The following is a 24,396-nucleotide window of genomic DNA, read 5'->3' as shown; positions in this document are numbered from 1 at the left end:
AGGTATGCATGTTTAGCACAGGTGTCTTGAGCTTTCATAGGGCCATTACTGGGATCCATCTATTTTTAAATTTGGGGTTTTAGAGACCTGATGCATATGTGATGACCTCCATTTAATAAAGTACCATACTTTTTTTTATCCAAATGTTATGTAATGGAGGGTCAGGTTTCAACCAGCTGATTGTATAATGGTAATCTATTATTATAAATTGGGATTATCACTTATCAGGTTCTGAGGGGCAGATGTCTGAAACGCTTCTAGAATTACACAAAGGGCACACAAAATGTATGAAGTTGTGAGTTTTTCCCAACGTTCCACCACAAACATACAGTAGGACTAGGACTGTACTTACACAGACAGTAGCCTATGTGTTTCCATGTAAGAAGTCACAGCATCTGAAGTATAACTATGAATGGGGAATGCTAATGCTATGATATTTCCCCATCTCCACATACCCCCATTAAAAAAGAAAGAGGAAAGTGTGCTTGTCATGGACAGCTAATAAACAGTGTTTGGGAGTAGTGAACTATAACTAATTAAACTTAAAGTTTAATAACATTTTGCAGTAGCTTGCTGGTAGTTCAACTGCATTCATATTTGTATAGGGGTGCAAGTAGTTAAATTACCTTTGCCATTTTGTGTGGTTAACTACCTAAACTACAAACCCTTTTTAATCTGAAAACATCAGGTGTCAAGTTACTGATTATTGCTATTTATTAAAAACAACAACAGACAATCAAAGGAAGGGATGGAAAGCAGACAAAGTCAAGAAGAAGAAAAAAATCACCCGGTAACAATAAACAGAACCATAAACCAAGAAAATAAGAGCCTCGTATGAAGTAAACATTATGAAAATGAAGGCAGGTATTAAAGACAACTCACTCACAACAGTCCAAATAAAAAGTCTGGGCTGTGAACACTTGACTTTAGGTTCTGAAAGGCAGATGTCTGAACTATACACAACATGCAGACTCTGGTTGTGTTTTCCCATGAATAGTGTTTTGTTTTTTGTTTTTGTGAACAATTGATATTTTCAGTGATGTGACATGTTTTTCTGGCATGATTATAATGTTTTATCACATGCACATCGTCAATTGTGTCTTTTCATGTATGTGAAAAACTAGGCATTTTTTGCCTTAAACTGCATGTTATTAGCTTAAAGCAAGCATTAATGTAAATAGGACACTTGTGGATACCAACAGAACCTATTTTCAGTTATATAACTTGAGGTCAGAGGTCAGATGGCCACTTTAAAAATCACCATGTTCGTTTTATATGTGTCAGAAGCACGGAAAACAAACTCACATTCTTCTCCGACTTTAAGCAGAGATTACTGTAGTTGTTTAGCATAAAGGGGTTTTAGATTAGATAACACTGACGATGTCTTCTCACCCTTACAGATGGCTTTGTGCTCTCATTGGAATAATGGTGGTTGGAATCAGTGTAATATGTGTAAGTATGAGGGAGACAACTACACTATAACTTTGAATCATCTTTTGGGCCATTTGAGCCCTGGGTGGTTACTCAAGGGTTTAAATGGTGCAGATTCTTAAGAGAAGTGAGAAATAATATCTATTTTTTAATAAATATTTTAGCTGAGATATCTAACACTCCTCAGCCAGTACAAACACAACAGTAGATCCACTGAAATGTATATGTCAAAGTGCTGTTATATATACACTTAGTGTAAAAGGTTAAAATTCCTGAAAAACTGGTTATGATTTCATGTACAAAATAGCATTGAGAGGGATGGAAACAATGTTTTGCTCTTTGTGTTTCTAGGGTAAAAGAAAAAAAAATCCAGATCATGAAGATTTTTTGTCAGTCCAGTGTTCCATTGGAGAGAGATGCTGGACGCTTTTTGATTTTGATTTTGGAATAATTCTAAACTGTCTTATTTGCAGAGATAAATATTCCAAAATCGAAATCAAAAAGCATCCAGCATCTCTGCCTAATGGAAAATTAAAATTGAATAAAGAAATGAATGCATTTTACAATATATGTCTGCCTGTTCTAGGTTCCATTTGCCAAAAACATCTATGGTCTGATTATTCCAAACTTTGGTGTTGGTTTTGCTATTGGTAAGTCAGCTAACTTTAATAGGATGTAAATCAAATTTGCTCTGCGTGGAGCATGTAGGACCTTTATTGTTTGTGCTGTGTTACAGGCATGGTGGACTCCTCTATGATGCCTATAATGGGCTACCTGGTGGACCTGCGGCACGTGTCTGTTTATGGAAGTGTGTATGCTATTGCTGATGTGGCTTTCTGTATGGGATTTGCTTTAGGTAAGTATGAACCACAAAAAACGTACAAATGTTATAGACAAATAAACTACAGGGTGTGATACCTGTAAAGTGGATGTGAAAAGCAGAACAGAGAGTGTCCAATCCATACATATTTTTGGCTTATCTAGTTTGTTCAAATTAAATTCTGCTGTTGTTGTGGAGCCCAGTTCTCCATCACTACCATAGACTGTATATAAATAATGTACGTAGTCACCGTGACGTCACCCATTGGTTTGTGGCCCGTTGGAAGCATCGAGTTCAGCGTTACACTCGTCACCATCTTGCGTCGCCATCTTGTTTCCGATACGGGGAGCAGACCATATCTGGACTGTGGAGGAGTGAGAGGGATCTGATCACTGACTACAGCCTCTCTACACCTCAACCTGACTGAGAGATGCTGCTAATCCATGTTAGCATTAACTGGAGCATTAACTGGGATGTTATCAAGGGTAGCCACGCCCCAAATCATACAATTCTTTATCTTCCATTTTCTTCCAAATGGGCCATTATTAGAACTATTAACATCAAATTGTCCTGAAGAAGATTTTTTTACTAGCGATTGAGACCATAGTGTTGTTCTAAAAAAACATTCTGAGGTAATAAATCAAGTGAGAAGTTTTCTCATTTTGCATTGATATTAATTGACAGAATTTTTTTGCAGCCAAACTTAGCGCCCCCTGCTGGAATTTTTGGTAGAATGCAGTTTAAGGCACATCCTGGTTGGCCTCCATGCTCAGACACGGAGGTTGCCACCTGGTCACTACACAGAAAGTACTACTATTTTTCAGTTGTAGTTTATTTGCCTTTGATGTTGTGTGGTTATTATGGTCAATGAGTCAGGCCGACTAGAATGAAATTACATTTTCATCGTTATTCATTTCTATCGTTTATTTACCCAAAAGCAGTTATGACAAATATGTCTACACAGAGTTGCAATGCAAAGTGCTGTCCTCACACTAACAAACCAAACCAAACATGTGTGTGATATCTATTCGACTGATATAGGTCCATCTATCGGAGGATCCATAGCTGAGAGTATTGGCTTCCCCTGGCTGATGACCATAATTGGAATAGTGGATATCATCTTTGCTCCTCTTTGCCTCTTCCTAAGAAATCCACCGGGACAAGAAGAGAAAATTGTAAGATTCAAAACACACTTAAATACAGTCAACCATATCCAACATAAACACAAAGAAATATGGAAGTCTTGGAAATCAAGCTAAACGAACATCATTTTAAAAAGGTTTTGGCTTGTTTATTGTTTTGGATAGATAACACAGTTTTTTTCTTGCATTGCCTTTAAAGCGGCCTTACACAGAACTTAGAGTTAGGGGTGGGCGATCCCCTCAAAGATTATCGCGATATTTCAGGGTATTTTTGCAATCACGATATGCTTGACAATATTACAAAATACTGAAAAGTATTTAGAAAATATGATTTTTTAGTCTGTACAAATAAATCAAAAACGTAAATGTAGAGTAAATTGCAAATCTCAACAGTTGCCCGATACTACACTTTTTATAAATTTTTAAGTAAAATGCATCAATCTCGCCCCTTTGAGAGCTAAATGTGAGCAAACACCTCACATAACATTTCGGTGGTGGATTCTGTTAACACACTGTGCTCTTATTTTGAAAGCTGCATGTGTTTAGCGACAGGAAGTAATAGTAGCTCTTTGTGATTAACACAACTTTAATTGTTAGCTAATGTTAGCTCGTGGGGAGGGTTTTGACTGACTGACAGATGACAACGCCACACACGCAAAATAACTTAATATCATGAATAGTGTAAAACTTTCAGTAGCTTGAAATGTGACGTTAGCGCAGCACATGAGACTATAGCGGGCCGCCACGGTCTAGGTTATTAATGGGAGGCCTTCCGCCACTACGTCAAGAAGTAGGAATGTCGCCAATATAAAAAATATTTTTACCGCTATTATCATGAACGATACGATATGGCACACCCCTACTTAGAGTATCAACTGCCTGCACAGCTTTCGACATGGTGCTGGCTTAGTCAGTGGCTAGCAGCTAACTGTGCTAAAACCACTGTGAACAGTCCTTAAAAGTGGGACAGTGGAACCTGAGGGCAACAGGCGGTTGATCCTTATGCTTCTGTGGCAACACTGTGTGTTGGGAAGGCGTTATCAGTGATAATTATCTTAAGCGTGTAGTGCAGAGCAGCAATGTGTGGGACACACACAGGAGGAGTGTGACTTCATTCTCTGGTCAGGACAACAATACTCCACTATATCTTTAAATAGTCATACTTTTATACTCCTTTAAGGCTGAATGACATTGCTCTAACATGTAGCTCGCAAGCCAAGCCTAAAACAGGTGCATAAAAAATCCCTAAGTTATAGTGTTAACCGTTTATGACATATCCATGTCAAAACTGCACAGAGACTGTGTTGGAAAACACTTTTGTCTACCCATTCTATACCAGCATTTTATTTTCAATCAAGTTTGCTTTAAAAAAATTATAATATGCCAAGTCAAAATAGAATATAATTAAATAGAATATAATAAAAAAAATAAGAATGCGCAGTGTGCAGATCATGTCACAGCCTGACGAAGGGATACTGAAGAACTGACCAAAATAACCTTTTAGAAACAGTTTCCTACATAAGCTATGCTGCTTTACAGCAGTAGAGATATTATTCCTTATTTTAGGTTCAAGTGTTTTTATTGTTACCATTATTCAAATAATATGTACCCACCTTATCACTCAACGAGAATGAATCATGATATTGGACAATTCTGCAAAACCTTGATTATGTTCAATGCCAACATTTTGGAAATACGTTGTTTCTACATTACCTCCTGATTGCAAATACAGTATGGTTAATGTTAGCAAATCATCACTTCAGTTGTCTTGAGTGACCACTGGTAATCAGATTGCACTTCCCCTAAGTGAACACCAGATCAGACTGTTTTTACATTGAATTCACTCCTTTTATTGAGCTTACCTCATTCATTGTATGTCTCTTATTCTTAAGTGAAACATGGGGAAATTATAAATGGTATTTGTCGTAACTTCAGTTAGACACAATCAAGTGACAGTTAATGAGTTGAGATATAAGTACTGAGTTAAAAACTGCTCATGTGAGTCTTTTTGGTCACACCTTTGGTTAAAAGCTTCCTTCTTTAAATAAGAAAAATATTGGCTGTTTCATGCACTGTTGTTACTCTTGAGTGTAATCCCAAAGGCAATGCAAGAAAAAAAAGAGCTTCCATGAGCTTGATTTGTTTATCTTATAACACTAACAAATAAGTCTTATAAAACAGTTGCTGATGTCATGTGGATGAATGCATTTTGACATTTCTGTGGGGGCTTCACAGAAACACATCCTCTCTCATGTTTTACAGAATATAGTGACCAGTGAAAAGCAATGAATTACTTAACCATCATTGGACATCACTGGGCTGCATAAGCACATCTCCATCCTGTATGCAAGCAAATGAATCTTCTCATGCTGTTCCCTCTGCCTTCATATCCATTTCTTCATCTCCATGCAGCATAGGCTACCATCCATCATCTCTCTTCTCCATTACATTCTGTTTGTATTCACCACCATGTGTTCATCCTTTCTGCTATTTATGTTCCATCTATATTTGCTTCTATCTACTCTCCCATGTTTTCACATGGGATGGTGTGTCAACGCAGCCCATTTCTGAACACTGCAAAAAGGTGTGTCTAAAAACAAGATAAAAACACTAAATCTGAGGGAAATTATCTTGCTGCATGGACAGATAATTTCACTTGACAAGATTTCTTGAATTAAGATTATTAAATCTAGAAATAAGCATTTTGAACACTTAAAATAAGAAATCAACTCTTAAAACACGATAAATTAAAGCTGCAAGCAGCGATGAACTGGCCCGAGCAGAGTGCAGAAGTGAAGTGTTAGATAATTCATCTTGCGATAATGCAAATCATTAGACATTCGGGATATGATGTCACTTTAGAAATAGGTCACACAGTTCCATAAAAAACTGTAGTTGATTTGACCTTATGCACCTCTAAATCACTTAAATCAAGGCCTATTTGTCCTTTCCCACCCTCTCCTGGGCTCATATTTATCTACCTAGCCATTGTTGACCAACTGTAAACTCTCTTGGGGCCTAACCTCTGCATACTGTCAATCAGTGGAACAGTGTGATCACATCACCTGTAATTTGGGGTTCACCTTTGACACGGGTCAATCTCACACACATACGAGGACCCATTCTTGGAAACATTGCTCTACAGAACTACCAGTGGTTAAAGGGTAGCAACGTTGTGACCAGCTGTGAGAACACCCACTGATTGTACTTCCTAACTTGCGCCTCAATACACTAAAATAGCACTGCTAATTATTTGTTAAGAGGTTTAAAAATAACGTTGATTTCGAAGTGTTTGATAATTAATCTTGTGTTAAGAGTTTCCTTTGTTTTTTTAAGTGTTCAACATGCTTATTTCTTAGTTCAAGAAATCTTGTCAAGTGAAATTATCTGTCCATGCAGCAAGATCATTTCCCTCAGATTTAGTGTTATTATCTTGTTTTTAGACACACCTTTTTAGCTTAGTTATTCTTCACTAATACGTGAACGAGTATTTTTTCTCTAAATATATATTTTTTCATAATCTTCAGCTTAGTTTGCTAAAAGTAAGAAAACAAAATATGTAATTGCTTATATTTAGTGTATTTCACTTATTTTGATACTGTAAAATGTTACATTTTTAAGTAATCTCATCTTAAAACCAGCATTTTATACTTATTTTATGCTTATGTTTAGTATATTTCACTTATTTGGGGCCTGTAAAAAGTTACTTTTTAAGTAAACTGACCTTAAAACCAGCATTTTCGTCTTATTTTAAGCCTTCTAAATGCATCTGTAGACATGCTTATTTCTAGATTTAACAATCTCAATTCAAGAAATCTTGTCAAGTGAAATTATCTTGCTGCATGGACAGATAATTTCACTTGTTTTCAGTACCTCTTCCTTCAGATTTAGTGTTTTTATCTTGTTTTTAGACACCCCTTTTTTGCAGTGAGAGCCCTGTGTGTTTAATTTTAAATTAAACATGACAATGAAACAAACATGACATTAAATAGACAATGGCATGAATTGCTCTCTGCAATGGTGGTGGTAGGCCCCTCTATGTGTGGGGGGAAATGTTGCAAAGACGCCCTTTTGAATGCCCCTTTGGTAGATATAAAACATGATAAAGTGCTCTATATAGTAACTCAGTGTGCAAGAAGACATGATAGAGTGCCTTCAAGGCGCCCCATCCAATGGAAAAAATGTGATGCAGTGCTATATAGGGTGCCCTACAGTGGTGGAATGTAACTAAGTACATTTACTCAAGTACTGTACTTGAGTACAATTTTGAGGTACCTGTACTTTACTTGAGTATTTCCATTTTATGTAACTTTATACTTCTACTCCACTACATTTTGAGGCAAATATTGTACTTTTTACTCCACTACATTTAGCCGACAGCTTTAGTTACTTTTCAGGTCAAGATTTAACATAAAAAACATGATAAAGTTAAAGTGATTAGACATTTTAAACCTCATAACACTAGGCCTATATTACATAGTTAAAATGACTCCTATCTTTACCAAATTAAAACGCTGCTTCCAAAAAGCATCAATACAAATAATCCACCATATGTAGAATGTATAAAACAATCTGAATGGGTCCATTCTGCATAATAAGTTCTTTTACTTTAAGTACATTTTGATGCTGATACTTTTGTACTTTTACTAAAGTAAGTTTTTAATACAGGACTTTTACTTGTAGTGGAGTAATTTCACAGTGTGGTATTAGTACTTTTACTTAAGTAAGAGATCTGAATACTTCTTCCACCACTGGTGCACTACATCCTATGGCACCCTATTTATTTCATCCCTTCCCATTCAGATAGCCTGAGTCTGGCTGTCAGCTATAGTGGTGTTTTTTTGAGTCTAGTAGTAGTTGCTAAGTATTCAAATTTTACATATGGGGGCTTGAATGCCACAAAACATTAAATGTATTATTTCAATGTGACTTTCAACAAATGTGAGTGAGCCTTCTACACATTGAAGGTTTAAAAAGTTTTAAAAATAAATACATAAATAAATTGTAGGTTTTACTCAGTAACCAAAAGATATTTTACCCAAGAAAATGTAACATGTGGCAGAAACAACACTTTCTTAACATTGTTTTTCAGGCTATTTTGATGGACACCAATTGTTCAATGAAGACGAGGTCCTACTCTACGCAGGGGATGTACTACCAGGGAGAAAACATGGATCCAGAATATGACGATTATGATTAACAGGACACCAGCCATGCAGGTTAACCCTCCAGATGATTTATTTTGTTGTACAAAAAAAGGAATACAGAAGAAAAAAAAAACAGCCAAGATATTTCCATGTGAATGTTTCGCATTCAGTCTTCATTGTTCTGTGTCCTCTTAGCAGTTGTACTGGAGCAAACCAAAGTTGTTCTTGATCTGTGGTTGCAAATGCATTGTGTGAGAGATATTTTTTTAGCCAACAGCCTTATTCAGTAGAGAGATGTTGTCAAAAAGACCTTTTAGGTAGTAGGAGGGTGCTGACCAACAAGTACGCTTTGCTGATTTATTTTGGATACAAAATTCTCTTAGTTTATTTGTCAGTCGGTCAGTCATTTCTATCTACTCTACGTTCATGATACTGTCTAGAGTGTTATTATCGGACCTTGTGCAAGCTGTTATTATATTGGGTAATTGTGTGGTATGTCAAAAAACTGTTATTTGTTTAAAGTCCAAGAGGATTTGTTGGCCTAGTCTGTGGTCCTTGTTTGCATTGAAGCATTAACAAAAAGTAAAAGTCAAGCCATTTTTAGCTGCTTAAGAAAAGGATGAGGAATGTATTCTAAAACTCAATATAGATAAATGATATCCTCCTAAGAACAGAACCTACAGAAGCTTGCATTATGGAAACTTCAAAGACAGAGATGATATAAAGCTGCTGTTTATATTGTTTTTATGAAGTAAATTATTGATACTGTAAATTATCAAATCTTGGCCTTTATTTACCTCAGCTGCAGGAATAACCAGGCACAAAACTAATGTTACAGACAGACTTTATTTGTGATCCCGCTGTTACCCAGTTACTGCAAATGCTAAACTTCATTTGTACATTTCCACAGCACTGATTCCATCCATACAACAACAGAGTTATGTCATACTCAACACTGTGCTGCGAGTTTGTCTGTTAAAACAGAAATACTGTTTACATGTATATTCACTTCTAGTAATTTTTCTGAATTGAATTTGACTTCTGAGATTAAAATTCAACACTTCCTGCAGAGTTTTCCCCTTCAAAAGTCTGTCTTAATTTGTTCAGACTGTCTACATTCATAGTGATTTTCAGATCTGTGGTGAGGAGTATCATCTAATGAGACATTTTTATTTCAAGCCCAACATTTTGGTATGGTCTTTTAGAGTCCTTTGCTCTATGTAGACACCTCACCTTGCCAAGCTGGTTTGAATCCCTCCCTCCAGGCCGTGTACATCACATACCAGTTTGTAATCAGGATTTTCTGTAAGGTTCACAAGAACACTTCCTGAAGAAGTACAGCTGTCTGGGCTGCCTACACCAGGGTGGAGCTGTGTAATGACCGTGACAGGTTCTCTGGGTCAATATCACTATAAAGTGCCTTTGGTGTCCTCAGCAGAATTGCCCAGTCGTCATGAAAATGGAGCAAAAATAATGAAACTCTGAGGTCTTATTATAAATGGCCACACATTTATACACATATCAGTACAATGACAAGTCTCCAAAAATGTGTTTCCTTCATTTTATACTCTTTTTTTTCATTGGATATACGTGATTTTGGTATTTCCCACACACCGCTCCGCCTACTACAGTGTGTGTAATTAGTGGTTAAATGATACTAATTCAGAAAAACAATTACATGGTAATATTATCCACAACAAGTTATTTGATGAAATGAGTAATTTTGATCATATATATTTTATTTTCATAGTCATTTCAAACATGTTTCATGTGTCCCTGAAATTGCAGTCCACCCTGTCATTATGGGGTAACTGCCCCTTTAAGAAACCCTCTGACGCGCTCAGTGACACTTTTCCCGCCAATTTGTCTTTCTTTAATGGAGAATGAAACAGTGGCTAGTTGCAACATAAGTATTTACGCTTATATTTAGTCATTTTCATCACAATATGTGTGTAGCTGAATGTATTCAAGCTTAACATGTCCACCCTGTCATAGTGAAATATCAGGTAATATAAAAACCTTTCTGAAATCTGAAATATATTTTCTAAACAGTAAACAGTCAACTTGGTAACTGAGGCATGTTACTAACTGAAGGGCCATCCATGCTAAATTAAATGCTAAAATTAGCCCAATTGGGGGGACATATTTTGCTGTTTGCATGTTCATTGTCTGCCTATAGTTACTTTGTAAAAAAAAGTGTGAGAGCTTGACCAACATGCATTTCTAACAGCATAACCTCTACCTACTACAATAAATATGAAATTAAATGGAAAATTTGAACTTTTTTTTTTAATGGGGAAGTCTCAAAGGCACCTTATGTTGATATTGACTCCTCTACATATTGTTCCAGAGTGTGTGTGCTCACCTCCTTTAATCAACAATCAGCTACTTGGTTTTGCTGACATGGAACATTAGATGTTTTGTGTCTACCACTCTGCAAAAGTATTCAGTTCCTCATAATTCTTTGAAATCAGGCCAGTGACGGCAGTGTCATCCACTTTGCCCGTTTTCAGTCTTATTCTAACGCAGTTGGAAAATGTTACAAAAGTGGGGACCTGCAGAAAATGTGTGGGCTCCAGAGGTTTCTCCATGGTTCCCTCACTTGACAACAGTGAAGCAGCAGGAAACTGCATATTGATTGACAGCTCGATGGATCTACCCACCGGCGGCCGAGTGGTGGGGGAGGTGTCAGCGTTTCTTGGCGACCTTGACACTTCCTGTGTTACTGCCCTGAGCCATCATTAATGTTATTACTGAACTGTCAGCTGTAGAAAATGTCTGTTGTCACATGTGACAAGTGTGTCGTAGTTGTGTAGTGTGTTTTTTGAAAGTTTTCCTTAGCCAGTATACACTGTATTTCATTTACGTTGGTTTTCACCAATATGCATTAAAGGAATAGTTTGACATTTTGGAAAATACGCTTATTTTCTGTCTTGCAAAGAGTTACAAGAAAAGATTGTCAAACTAGTCCTTGAAGTAAAGATATCATATTTCATGTTTATAGTTAATAATCATACATTTACCAATCCTATCAAAAACATCAAATATAAAAAAGTTGTTTCCACCACTATTGTGTTCTTATTGTAGTAGGAAAACCTCTCGAACTATACAGCGAATAGAATGCTGGAGCTCAGTATCTCATCAAATACTCAAATACGTAATTGTTGGTCATTTCAGAATGATGTCACACTTAAATCATTCATGTAAGTTTGTTTTATTTTCCTTGACAATCATGACATTGTACAAAAATTATATAATCATATTGCATTCTATCATATCGGTCTGTCATATATGAGGCTGACCTGAGATCTTTACTGAAATACCAATATCCACCTTACAGATTGGTTTAACACAGCTGATGCCACTGGTTGCCTTTTGTTCTCAGAGATTAAACTCCAAAGTCCAAAGGTGTTCATCATGTCCTTCAGTCAACTAGTCAATGTCTGTTTTCTCTGTTTAGACCACTGATAAGTAGACATAGGGAAGGATATTAAAATACAGTATGTAAATCAGCATGTTTTTCTGAAGTGTTTGCATAATACGTGTTTATCATGCCTTAAATTGTTGTTGCAGTAATTGTAAATAATTAATAAAATGCTCAGTGCAATTGGTTTTCCCGTTTTAACGTGTCTTTTACAGTGGCATTTGCTACCATTTATTTAAATATTTATCATGAAAAATGTATCGCTTTCAATAAGCTCAGTATTTAACCTCAGTGGACAGAGCACATAATCTTCAGAACATCAGAATAATCAAAATGAGCAACCGAGTAGCACGGTAGCACTCCACTAGATGTTAGTAGGAGGGCAAACAGCTACCTAACCTTAATTGACTTGGTTTAAGTGAAACTGGAACTTTAATTCAGATTGTGCTTTGGGACCTAACCTAGCTCAACACTATGTCCTGTGGTTTACTCTATTTGACCTGATGAGATTAATTACTAGGGCTGCAACTAACGATTACTTTCATTATCGATTAATCTGTCGATTATTTAAACGATTAATCGATTAGTTGTTTAGTCAATAAAAAGTTGAAAAATATCAATCAGTGTTTCCCAAACCACAAGATGACGTCCTCACCTCTGTTTTTTTCCTCAAACCAAAAAGATATTCAGTTTATTGTCATAAAGGAACAAAGAAACCAGAAATATTCACATTGAAGACGCTGAAATCAGAGAATTTGGACTTATTGTCTTTAAAAAAAACTGCTCAAACCAATTATTCGATTATCAAAATAGTTGACGATTAATTTAATAATCGATTATTGTTAGATTAATCGAAATATTGTTGCAGCTCTATTAATTACAACAAAATATGTTACAGTGTTTTGGCCACATTTTGAAATCTCTCTCTAGTCCCTTTAAAGGGTTAATTTAGAGATTGTCTCCCTGATATACTTTGATGGATGAATGGAATTATATTTCTCCCTTTAGGAGTAGCTCTGCTTCTTAGGAATAAAAGTGTTTGTATTACAAACATATCATTCTTATATTTAAATAGACTCCTGCACTGCCCATTGTGTTTACAGTATACAGCACTGTAATGTTCAGGATGCTGTCACATTAAGTGATTCCTCACAATCTTGAAGATGGGCTGTGAAAAATAAATTTGAAAGTCAAGGAGCTTGTTTGTCTGCACATTAGCTTTTTTTTTTTTTTGCAGGAACCCCATGTCCAATAAACTGTGGTATACTGAAAAACCTTTTCTCTTGACAGATGGATTTTAAGCACCATTACCTTTCAGTGCATTTCAAACACTAAGCATTTAGTCCACTGTTGGCTTTTCCCATTATTGACATGACAGTTTGGAGTGAACTGGGGACTAACATGCATAGGTACCAAAGAAAACTATCAAATAGCTGAGCATGTGTATGCTTTTTAGTTGGGTTACAGAAATACTGCTGTTGATTGCCTGCTCTGGGTGGAAGACAGCAGAATGAGTTGCCATGATGGGGAAATGTGGGAGCAGACACACTGTAATCAGCCTGTCTATCTCAACACTGGGCTTCAATTACGTTGCAGATGCTCACACAATACCTTCCTCCTTTCTCTCGTCACCAAGAACTGAAACAACTGTGGTCCTTACAGCAACATAAGTACGGGCTGCTCACTGGGAGCTTTCTTTTTTGTAAGCAGTGCTGTTTTCATTCTACCAGGTAACACAGTGCTGGTTTTGAAATTTCATGGGATTTGTTGACATCACAAAAAATTTGGATTTGTTCATTAAAAGGCGGTAACAATTAACTATTTTGAGAAAGAAAACTCAACTCTAGTTCACATACCAGCTTTTTCTGGAGCTTTCAACCACATCTGAAAGTCTCTCAGAGTATTAGTTCACTGTAACAAATTGCTGTAAGAAAACAGCCAAATTGTGACAGTAACATACTGTTTTTCATTAAAATTGTATTATACTGTAGAAAACAATGCATTCTGGGCAAATATTTGTAGGTAGCTTGCCGTTTCCCATAAAATATATGATATGATGTGATATGATACATATATATATATATATATATATATATATATGATATGATATTTTCTACTAAGTCTCTTCTTGTACATTTTAATGCCTGTATTTTACTTAAATGGTAAATTGGTAAATTATGGTATATTAAAATTACTGAGGTTATTGTGAAGACAGCGCTTAATTCATAGTACTTGGCTTTCAGACAGTAATATGCTCTATTGACAAAAGATGACTGCATTGTATCTGCAACAATATTGCAACAAGCTTCAGCACTATACTGTGTTTTAATCAACTGTAAAAATCAATGAAATGCAGGATTTTACTGTAATTCAGTATGTGGTTTTATCACAGTAACATACTGTAAAGTAGATAACAGTAAGGGAACTGTAAAATTAACAGTAGAATGCTGGCAACCCTGCTGTCAGTACTTTACTGTTAATTTACAAGACAATTGTTTACAGTGTTGGTATTAGTCATTGGGGAGCACATTTCTGCTGATGGAAACCTGGAAGCTCTAGAAAATAAGCTACAACATTTGTGATGTTGTTTTGCTAGATATTGTTGTCCACTTACCAATTTGCCTAATTATACAATAGGACAAAACAAAATCCCAAATCAACAAACCTCTGAATGACTGCAATGATTTCCTTTTTTAACCTTTTTTTTGTGTACTTAACCCTATGATATTAAACTGGTTTTAGGACATGGAGAAAAAAAAATTATTACCAACTTTTTTTCACCTTTTAAGGCAACTCATGACCAAAAAATGTATAATTTTCATATTTTTTTCATTAGTATTGGTCAATTTTAGTCAAATATACAAAATTAGACCTCATTTCACAAGAAAAAAAGTAATAAAACCTGAATATTTGTTTTAATAGTTATGGTCAAATAATTTCTTGATGGGAATGCACAGAGTAGTTTATGTCAACTTTTAGTGAAACTTATGTTTTGAAAGCATTGTTCATTTTTGGACGTCAGCAAAAAAAAAAAAAAAAGAATCACACCCATCCTCCTCAGGGGTAAAAAAAAAAAAGGACCCCATGACATTAGACTGGTTTTAGGTCATGTAGCAAAAAGTTATTACTAACTTTTGTTTTTCACATTTTGAGGCAACTCATGACCAACACATTGATATCGAATTTTCATATTTTTTTCTTTATTATTGGTCAATTTTAGTCAAATCTACAAAATTAGACCTCATTTCAAGAAAAAAAAAAGTAATAAAACCTGAGGAGCACAGGTGCTATAAAAATTTATAAAACAAGTTAAAAAAAATGATTGAAGAAAGTTTTAATTTATATTATCTATAAAGGATGCAGAGGGGCACATATGCTGAAAATGTCTATGAAAGTTAACCTATATTAATCATATGTTAAAAATGATTTGGGGTCAAAAAGGACCCCAAGAGTACAGGAGGGTTAAACTGATTTTGAGCAAGATGTTTGTACACACACCATTGAGTAGCCATTAGCTTATAATTGAACATATGGGTTCACTCCCCTATTTGTGTTAATGGGAATAACCCTTTAAATTAGATTTAGTAATTGTCTAATGATAGTCATGGTGTTGAAAGATGTTTTTTATACAATATGGATGCATTAGAGGGTTCTGTGTGAGCTAATTAAACCAGAAAGCAGAGTGACGACAATTTATTTGAGTTTGTTTATTTAGGTTATGTACAATAAAGCTTCATCACATGAGCCTTTTGAAAACTGTGTACAACATCTCTCACATACACAAAGAGAAACAAACACCGTCTCGACCAGCTGAGAGCCGTGGTGGGCCATCATGTTGTAAGTGCAGTTTCAAAGTTTGGGGTGGGGTGGCAGAAGCATGTGATTATGAGTTCTGTGGAAGAGCACACTTACAGCAGCAGCAGCAAAAGCAGTGCTTCAAAGGGCAAAAACAGTAAACTCCTCTCAGATTCTCATTGGTCAAAACCCTCAGATCACACAGATGGGCCAGCAAACGACATGTTTTTAAGGTTGAAGAAGAGAAATCCCAGACATGAAGGTTCATTTCTGATTATCAGCTTCAATTCCTACAAAAATATTGGACAAAAAATCTGGATATACAAAGACTGAAAGAGATTGACAAGTAAAGCAGCCAGAAAGCCAATATCTACATGAGCAACATATCCATTACACAGAAAAAACAGGAGATGTGCCTTTGCTTCCTCTCAGTCTGGCTGATTACTTCTTTGCCTCGTCTTCCAATAACTTGGAAAAGTCCCTTTACCCTCAGCTACCTCACATTCAACTGGTGTTCCATGCATTTTGGGTGATCGTTTTTAATTTTTGTAAGTGTTAAATTGCCCGTATATGCATACTTTGTGCAAGAATATCAATCTCAGCCCCTGATTTTACATGGAACATTGTCATTCGGGCCATGAGGAAACAATATGGTTTGACAACATTATAGGCTATTTTTGGGTACCACATCTTTCCTCACCACTCCCTCCCATGCGCACAACAGAAGACGGATTTTAAAGTGAATTAGGCCATCAGTTTGCAAACTCATCAGTTCATCACAATCCATATACCCTCTTGATCTGTGCTGTGACTGCTGCAAATATATCGCTAAAAAGAGTAAAAAAATGTGTAAAGTAAGGCTGTCGGATTGTGTGGAAAGTTACAAAAATTGAGGCCTTTTCCCTGTTCCTTCCAAAATGCTGTTCAACAAACCACAGAGAACTTAGATAAAGGTGTTAAGCTAGCTGGCATCAGCACTATATGAAAAATGCAGCCCTTTTATTCATTTGAATGAGGCTACTCCTGCTGCACAGCTAATGATAGGTCATCCAAAAAAATATGTTGAAACGGCAATCAAGTATTTACAAGCACAAATTGCTGGTACATTACTCTGTAATATGAATTGCATGTTTCTACTTTTTTACCTTGCGTTCATCAGGACCAAATGACAAAACGATCGCTATTGTGATAACTGTCCAATTTATTTTAACCGTTTCTTCTGGTTTTTACCACTGTGGAGGATTCAAGCATCTAATAAGCCTTCAAACACATCAATCTATTACTCCATGTAAACCTCTTTGGTCAGGCTTCCCTATACTTGTACATCTACTTTTATGAAGTTTCACGTCCCTGCTTGTTTAACACAAGACTGATACCAAATTCTGCTGATCGCTACTAATAGATTCAGAAAGCCATCCAACTGACTCTCACTTGCTATCCAATAACAAATTAATTTGTATTTGTGCTAGAAATACGTGATGCGGCACTGATAACCATCAGAACAAATGCATAAAAGAACACCACCATTTAGAAAAGGTTCAGTGCTTTTGGTTCGTAACCTAAGAAAAAAAAGATATTTCCTCCTCACAAACAATTCTTTCCAGTTGCTCTCTGAGGATGTTAAAGATAGAGGAACAGCATAGCATTTCGGAGCTGTAGCTGGTTATGATGGAATCACTGCAACAGGCTACATTGACGCTTGATGTTTAGCAAGGAAATGGGGGAAGGCAGTGCCAAACAGTTGTATATTAACAAAACACAGAAAGGGTTGAACATACATTAATTTGCCTTCACGAGTTGTTTTCAACTCGTGAAGGCAAATGATCGGCACAAAATCACATGGAAATCTACACACACACGCACACAGTAGAGCTCCTGGGTAACATTGATTCAAAAATTATTCTATAACATACGCTGTGTGTCAATAATGTATTTCTCACATTGTACCCATGAAGATTTTGATCAGTTATCAATGTGCCATTGTTGAGGGTTACAAGTTGACGAGATATTTTGGACAAAACATGACTTGGCAAGACAAAAAAAGAAAAAAGATTAGTTAGGAAATGTATTAATTATAACCTAGGACAATAACATCCTTACACCCTCCCAAGAAAAAGAAAAAACTATGAGTAATATGGTAAACAATGCAACAAACTAACAGAAAGAGGCAAACAATATCAGATTCCACTAACAATTATGCAGCTGCTGAAATCCCAGCTTCTTGAGCAGAAAGAGGCATTTCTCAATTCTAAATATATTACAGTAAAAGTGCTCAAACCAAACATATGTATGACTTCTTCCAGGGTCCTTGGACAAATGACATGTTCCACTGAGGTGAATGTCTAAACCTGCTTTTCCCTGGTATTACTCACACTGTTATTGACTCAAATATTTCACCTTCATATGGGCGTGTTACTCACAGCAAACAAATAATGAACATTTATTTTCCTTCCTGAAAGATGATTTAGACAAGTAGACAACAGAAATGTGCGCATTTTCTTAAGTCCTTATGTCAAAGCAGTTACAGACATGAAAGCAAACTGAATTAAATGCTTACAATGACATTTCGAAGCCACAGAAATACAAAGCTGGAGGATAACACATGCAGCACTACTGAGGGCAGATAATAGTGTAGCTCTCAAGCTTCCCTTTAAAAACCAAAAGCATGGAAAATGCATCATATTGTGCAAATCAAAACATCAATAAGTCCTTTGAGTGGAAAATCCTTTACCCATCCTTTATCACGTAAAAATAAAAAACATGGGTATCAAACACTGGACCCCAACATGCCCGATATTTAAAATGGACTGCTGATATCCCCAATCTCACAAAAACAATGGGCATAATTTTGTTGAGAGACATGAGCCCGAAGCACACCCTCCTCTTCATTCTCGTTTCTAGTCTTATTTAGTGGAGAGCCTCTACACAGATCTGCTCTTCTGTAATGTCATCCAGCAGTTGCACCTCCACAGGGCTGCAAATGTCACTGTCATAGACCTCTGTCCCCATCAGGGCTTCTTCTTCCAGGCCTTCTCCTTTGCCTTTAAAGCCTTGCTGCTCTGAAGGAGAGGTGCTCTCCACTGATTCCAAGTCCTCAATGCCTGCCCTGTAGTGGATCATTAGCAGGGTGAGGGCTTGGAGTCTCTCCCCAGACTTAGCCAGGGCAGTACTAATTAGGGCCTTGCGCCGGACATCTGTGGCCTCCCTCTCTTCCAGCAGAAGGGCGTTATTGTGCTCCAGCTCCTGATCAATTTCTTGCTGCAGCTTGTCCAGCATCAACTCCAGCTTCTGGGAGCGCTCATCTGTGGGCAGTCCCCGATACAGGTCACGGCCTATTTCCTTTACAGCAATGAACACACTGTCATCCAACCCACCTTCCTTGCGTACAAGTTTACTACTGCCACCACTGCCGACAGGCTGCTTTGAGGGGCTGGCACCACTGGTGTAGGTCTCAGTATCACTGCTTTCATTGTCTGAGGTGTTGGGGGTATGCTTGGGTGACGGCTCCACTACTCCAGGTACCACATCAGCCACCTGTTCAACCAGCCGAGTCTTGGGCACCTGGCGGAGGTTAAGCAAACGGGAGCTGGTGTTGATGATATGCCGCGTTAGGCCAGTGGTGGCCCGGTTAATGGTTGATTTGGCTTCAGGGTCAGCTCCGCGACGTTCAGTTGCTGCCACACAGAAGGGATTTTCAGCGAGGCACTTGTCCTGGCACTTCTTGTGGCAAACATAGGCGCAAATCATACACTGAGAAGCAGCCTTGGTCCAAACCTTCTTTTTGCAGTATTCACACCATGTGGGGTTCTGGAACTGGGTGTCCTGGAAGTTGTGACGAACCTCCACCAACTGCATGGTGCCATAGGCCAAGTCATCACGCTGTGTAGTGGAAACATGCTCCCTCTCCCTCAGATCCTCATCATGAAGACTGCCCTCTCGCTCCCTTTCTGTCATCCCTACTGGATATTCCATCTCACCCTCTGCCAAGTAACAGAAGTTCAGAGTAATATCTCCATAACACAGCTTCTCATTGAAGCCCTTGTGGGTGCCGAGGCTGCGTAATGCTGTGCGACTGACATTAGCTCTGGGCTCTGGGGGCCCCAACCTAAAGGTGCTCTGGTACTCTGCTGAGGATGTGGCCATGCATTCCAGGGCTACATGCTCCAGCTGGAGGCTGACATGACCCAGGCACAACAAACTTCCCAGCTTAAAGGGATCTTTGCACCAAAGGGCCACATTAAGGTACTTATGGTTGCTCTCCACCTCAAACACCACAGAGGCCTTTGGCCAGCGTGCTGTCTGGTTACGAAACATGGTTTCTGGGGATTCCCGGAAGGAGTGGTCCTCTAGACTGTCGCGTGTGCTGCAGGAGCTTTCTGAGGCTTTGTCCTTTGCCTGATCAGCTTTACTGCTGTTGGTCACAGTGAAAGGGACTAGCAGCTCATCACTGGACTCTGCTGGCCTGGTAGACTGCTTAACTTCAGCCTGTTTGAGACACACCTTCTCAGTGCCAGCCTTCTCTTCATTGGCTCCAGTGGGGGGAGCTTTTTCTGGAGATTTTTCAGAAGCGTTAATGGGGGTCGTGGTAGGAACAATTGTAGCATTAGTAGTTGACACAGAATCAGTGCCTTCCAAAAGACCAGTTTCTGATGAGGCTGAAGTCAACCTGATCTGAGGTCTTGGCGGCATTGGGGGACGAGAAGGAGGAGGTGGGGGCGGGACTGTGGGGCGTTGCAGACCCTCCATTGGCTCACTATTGGTCTTATGTGGTGAGGGCTTTGGTGATTCTTTTGGCTGGGGCTTTAGTGGGGACTGGAGACCAGCCAAGTTCAACTTGCGGTTAAGAATGGGTGATATGGTACCAAGAGGCTTGGAGGCCAAGTTGGCCACAGTCCTTTTAGGGCTTTGGTTTACTGTAAGTAAGGAATCCTCCTTAGTATCACTGATAGCTGTGGTGGTGCTGTTAGGGCCACCAATCTGGCTGGATTTGGATTCCATAATCAGCTCTTCAAACTCAGAGTCCATGTCTTTGCTGTCAGATATGTCAGAAAGAGTGGTAATGGGGGCTGGGTCTTCCTCATAACCCACAGGCTGAGAAATAAAACCAGTTTCCTCTAGCTGCCCAAACCCTTCCTGAAGAGTTCCGAGACTTCCAAAAGAGGGGGTCTGGTGACGAACTGGTCTCTCATAAAGTACCACCACCCTTTCTCCAGCCTGCTTCAACAGTTTGGGCACTTGAACTGAGGATGTCACTTTGACACCTGTCAAAAGTTTAAGAACAGTAAAAACATTTTATATCAGTAGTGCAAAGAACTGACAGTTTCAAAATGTTTCTGTTAATTAACAATTAACAAACATCTCAAACCTCCAATGGCGATTAGACGATCACCCCTTTGCAGGTCTGCCAAGGCAGCAGGGGAGTTGTGTGTGACTGTCTCAATGCTGACGTGCACTGCATCCCCCTCGCTGGCAGGGACATGCCTGAACGTCATCCCAACGCTGCCGCATTGCCCCTTGACTACCTCCGTCTGATGCATACATGTAAAACAGACAAAAGTTATGATGAAGACCAACATTGATCCAGAGGTCATAGTGCACACATATTTAAAACTAATCTACTTTATGTAGTCACAGGATTATAGTCTGCAAGAACATAATAATTTAATAACAGTAAGAGGTTAGACCTCATCTTTTTCAGTGGAAAGCGGAAAATTATGTACTGTTTAAACACAATATTTCTAACTTTCATCAATACTTATGGATAACCCAATGTTTATTATTAACATTGGGAGATGGAAGAAGTATAGGAATACTGTGTTTTGAAAGACTGGTTTACTTATTTGGTAAAGAGGATTATGATTATGGATTGGATTATGACTGGTAGTTATGGTAATTTATATTGCTCCCAAACCCGAACCCTAACCCAGAGAGGGGTTGCCCAACTTTTTTACATTTCGGTTATTGATGATCAATGCATCAACCAGAATGGATGTTCGATAGTTAAAATTAACATATTAACAGAACACTTTGGCTCTATAAAATATAAACACTTAAATTTGAATAATAACAAAAATATACCGTTTATTAAACAAATTTATTTCAAGATTAGAATTTTAACTCAAACTCAAATTTGATGGACCCTTATTGTAAATCATAAATTTAATTATGTAAAAGGCCTACAAAAAACCAATAACATGTACTGCAAATCCAGATTAATTGTCATGAGTGAGAATAAACTGTAAATTGACAAATGCTTCAATTGCAAATCTGTCTCCAGCACTTTGAGATGATGGACTCAAACTGAAAGTGGTAATTCTGAGGCAGAAGAGAGAGAGCTGCAATTAAACCCCCACCCCCGGCTGCCTCAATAAGCCACTGCACACAGTTCAAGTCACATAACCCACAACACACCTGTTGTGATGCAGAGTTGACCTGTTTTAAGCCTCACAGGGTGTCTATCAAATGACAGCACATTTATAGTAGCAGGACATTTGTGCCTCCTATACTGATGATCAACAGTGAATGCAAACCCATGTAATTCTAACTGTGATTGGTGAAGATTGCCAGCAGCTTACCACAGACATATATTGTAGGTTTTTTCTTGTTAGAGAGATAGAGCTAAATGAGGTGGGTGACGTGAAAGAGGAGGAAGATGGTACAGGTGCCCTGCTTAAAAAAACATAAAGTAGGGCTGACATGATGTGGGTAGACAGAGACAAATGGCTGTAATTTCCCCTGCTGTCATTTGTTATGGTTCTGGTGGAAGGCAGTGATTGAGTTAGGGCTGTCCATGAATAAGCAGATAATCTATACAAGCTAGCACAGGTGGTTCACCGAAGGCTCAGGGACAGCCCTGATCCATCCACATGGTAGCCCAGTTAGTAGACAGCTCAGCTTGGATAAAACTATGCTTCATCTAGACCAAGGGTCGGCTACCTTTACTAACAAAGAGCCATTGTTAGCCGAAAAAATATCTCAGAATGGAGGCACAAATTTCTTTTTTGAGCCTTACAATGAAGATAAAACAGCCTTAATTGAAGCCTAAATTAGCCTACCAACCTAATAGGTCACAATGAGCAGTTAATAATATGGTTTTGTCAAAATGCAGTGAGGACCCAAGTGCAAATAAGAGGCTGGACTCCTGAGAAATATCTCAGGAAAGCTAGCCTGGCGAGCGAAACTCAAAACTAGATTTGAAGTTGGCAAAATTAGAGATTAAGGTGTCCTGGGCCGTAGACTTTTATAAGCTATGATGCACATTTTAGTTGACTAAAATGTAAAAAAAAGGGGCGTTCCTGGTGGCACACCTGGTAGAGCGCATACCACGGAGGCCCCAGTCCTCGTGAGCGGGCGGCCCAGGTTCGAGTCCGGCTCGGAGCCCTTTCCTGCGTGTCTTCCCCTCTGTCTCCCCCTTTCACTCTAACATCTCTACTGTCAATAAAGCTATAAAATGCCCCAAAAAAAAAAAATCTTTAAAATGTAAAAAAAAAAATGTTTTACTGCCATTTATAAACCACACATTTTTACAATGGAATAATACAGATTGACTTTGGCTTACACCAATGATGAATTTAAATTAAAATGTAAAGAAATAACTGTTTTTGTACCGTTTCTCATATAATTTCGTATGAATGTCGCTGTAGATGGCCTGAAGAGCCACATGTGGCCCCGGAGCCTCAGGTTGCCTACCCCTGATCTAGACCATATATTAACAATGACGTACAGATCGAGTACATTGCAGTAAGCAAAAACAACACGAGACCAAACATACCACAGTGTTAATGCTACCACATTAAAGCAAATCTTGAAATCATGCTAAATACACACTGGGACATTAATGGAACCATCCCCGAAAAACAATCGGGAAGAAGAAACACAGTATCTGATTCATTAACATAGTTAGCCCAATGCATCATGGGTTATCTTGGCTTCTGTAGGCTAAAAACTAAAATAAAAAAAATAGTAATCAGAGCACTTTGATGCTTTATAAGACACCAAAGAGCTTATATTTTGATTAATTATCGCATTGAACTGAGTGGTGTAATGCAAAAATGAAAACACAATATTAAAATGATATTACGGCAAAATATTTCACATCACATTCTCTGAGAAATTCCAGTTAGTATGTGATTGTTATTATCAATTACACATGTGTAATTTTGTATCATGAGATCTCAATATGATTTCATCATGTGATTAAACTGAAAGAGGATAAATTATCAAGTTGAATTATCGCCCAGCCCTAGTGTGTGTGTGTGTGTGTGTGTGTGTGTGTGTGCATGTGTACGTGTTTGTGTGTGTGTGTGTGTGTGAGGTATAATTTGATCTGTCCATGTCAAAGCTCTTCCATGAAGACGATAACAACATTGCAGAGGCAACAGGTTGCTGTAGGGGAGAATGTGAGGCTACAGGCCTATTCAGGTTCACATCACACACTAGGACCATCATTTAGTCTGCAGGAAGGTTCTTTTGGAAAACACTGAATGTCAAGGCTGTATACAACAACAAGAGATGCAAAATCTCTTTGATATTAACCAGGATATTGAAAGTGGAGTTACACATTTATCCACAATATTGAAATGATATTCAGTCAAGGGTTATCAATAGTGTAAATCACTGCGGTCCTACAAGCAAATA

General features: G+C 38.0%; 2 protein-coding genes across 2 annotated transcripts in view; one reads left to right on the top strand and one right to left on the bottom strand.

Moving 5' to 3' along the window:
• The window catches only part of slc18a2 (solute carrier family 18 member 2), a 32,307-nt gene extending 20,156 nt beyond the window's left edge, over positions 1 to 12,151 (top strand). The window contains exons 11-15 of the mRNA XM_059359913.1: positions 1,401 to 1,452; positions 2,018 to 2,081; positions 2,168 to 2,287; positions 3,293 to 3,426; positions 8,486 to 12,151. Coding sequence (XP_059215896.1) covers positions 1,401 to 1,452; positions 2,018 to 2,081; positions 2,168 to 2,287; positions 3,293 to 3,426; positions 8,486 to 8,593 — 478 coding nt within the window. The 3' untranslated portion in view covers positions 8,594 to 12,151. The remainder of the gene's footprint in view (positions 1 to 1,400; positions 1,453 to 2,017; positions 2,082 to 2,167; positions 2,288 to 3,292; positions 3,427 to 8,485) is intronic.
• Positions 12,152 to 17,194: 5,043 nt separating this feature from the next.
• pdzd8 (PDZ domain containing 8) overlaps positions 17,195 to 24,396 on the bottom strand; it is a 47,923-nt gene continuing 40,721 nt past the window's right edge. The window contains exons 4-5 of the mRNA XM_059359166.1: positions 21,125 to 21,287; positions 17,195 to 21,020 (exon numbers count right to left, since the gene is read on the bottom strand). Of these exons, the coding sequence (XP_059215149.1) occupies positions 18,667 to 21,020; positions 21,125 to 21,287 (2,517 nt within the window). The 3' untranslated portion in view covers positions 17,195 to 18,666. The remainder of the gene's footprint in view (positions 21,021 to 21,124; positions 21,288 to 24,396) is intronic.

Source organism: Centropristis striata, chromosome 20, assembly GCF_030273125.1.
Source record: "Centropristis striata isolate RG_2023a ecotype Rhode Island chromosome 20, C.striata_1.0, whole genome shotgun sequence".
In the NCBI taxonomy this organism is placed as follows: domain Eukaryota; kingdom Metazoa; phylum Chordata; class Actinopteri; order Perciformes; family Serranidae; genus Centropristis; species Centropristis striata.
This window is presented reverse-complemented; position numbering and strand designations above follow the sequence as displayed.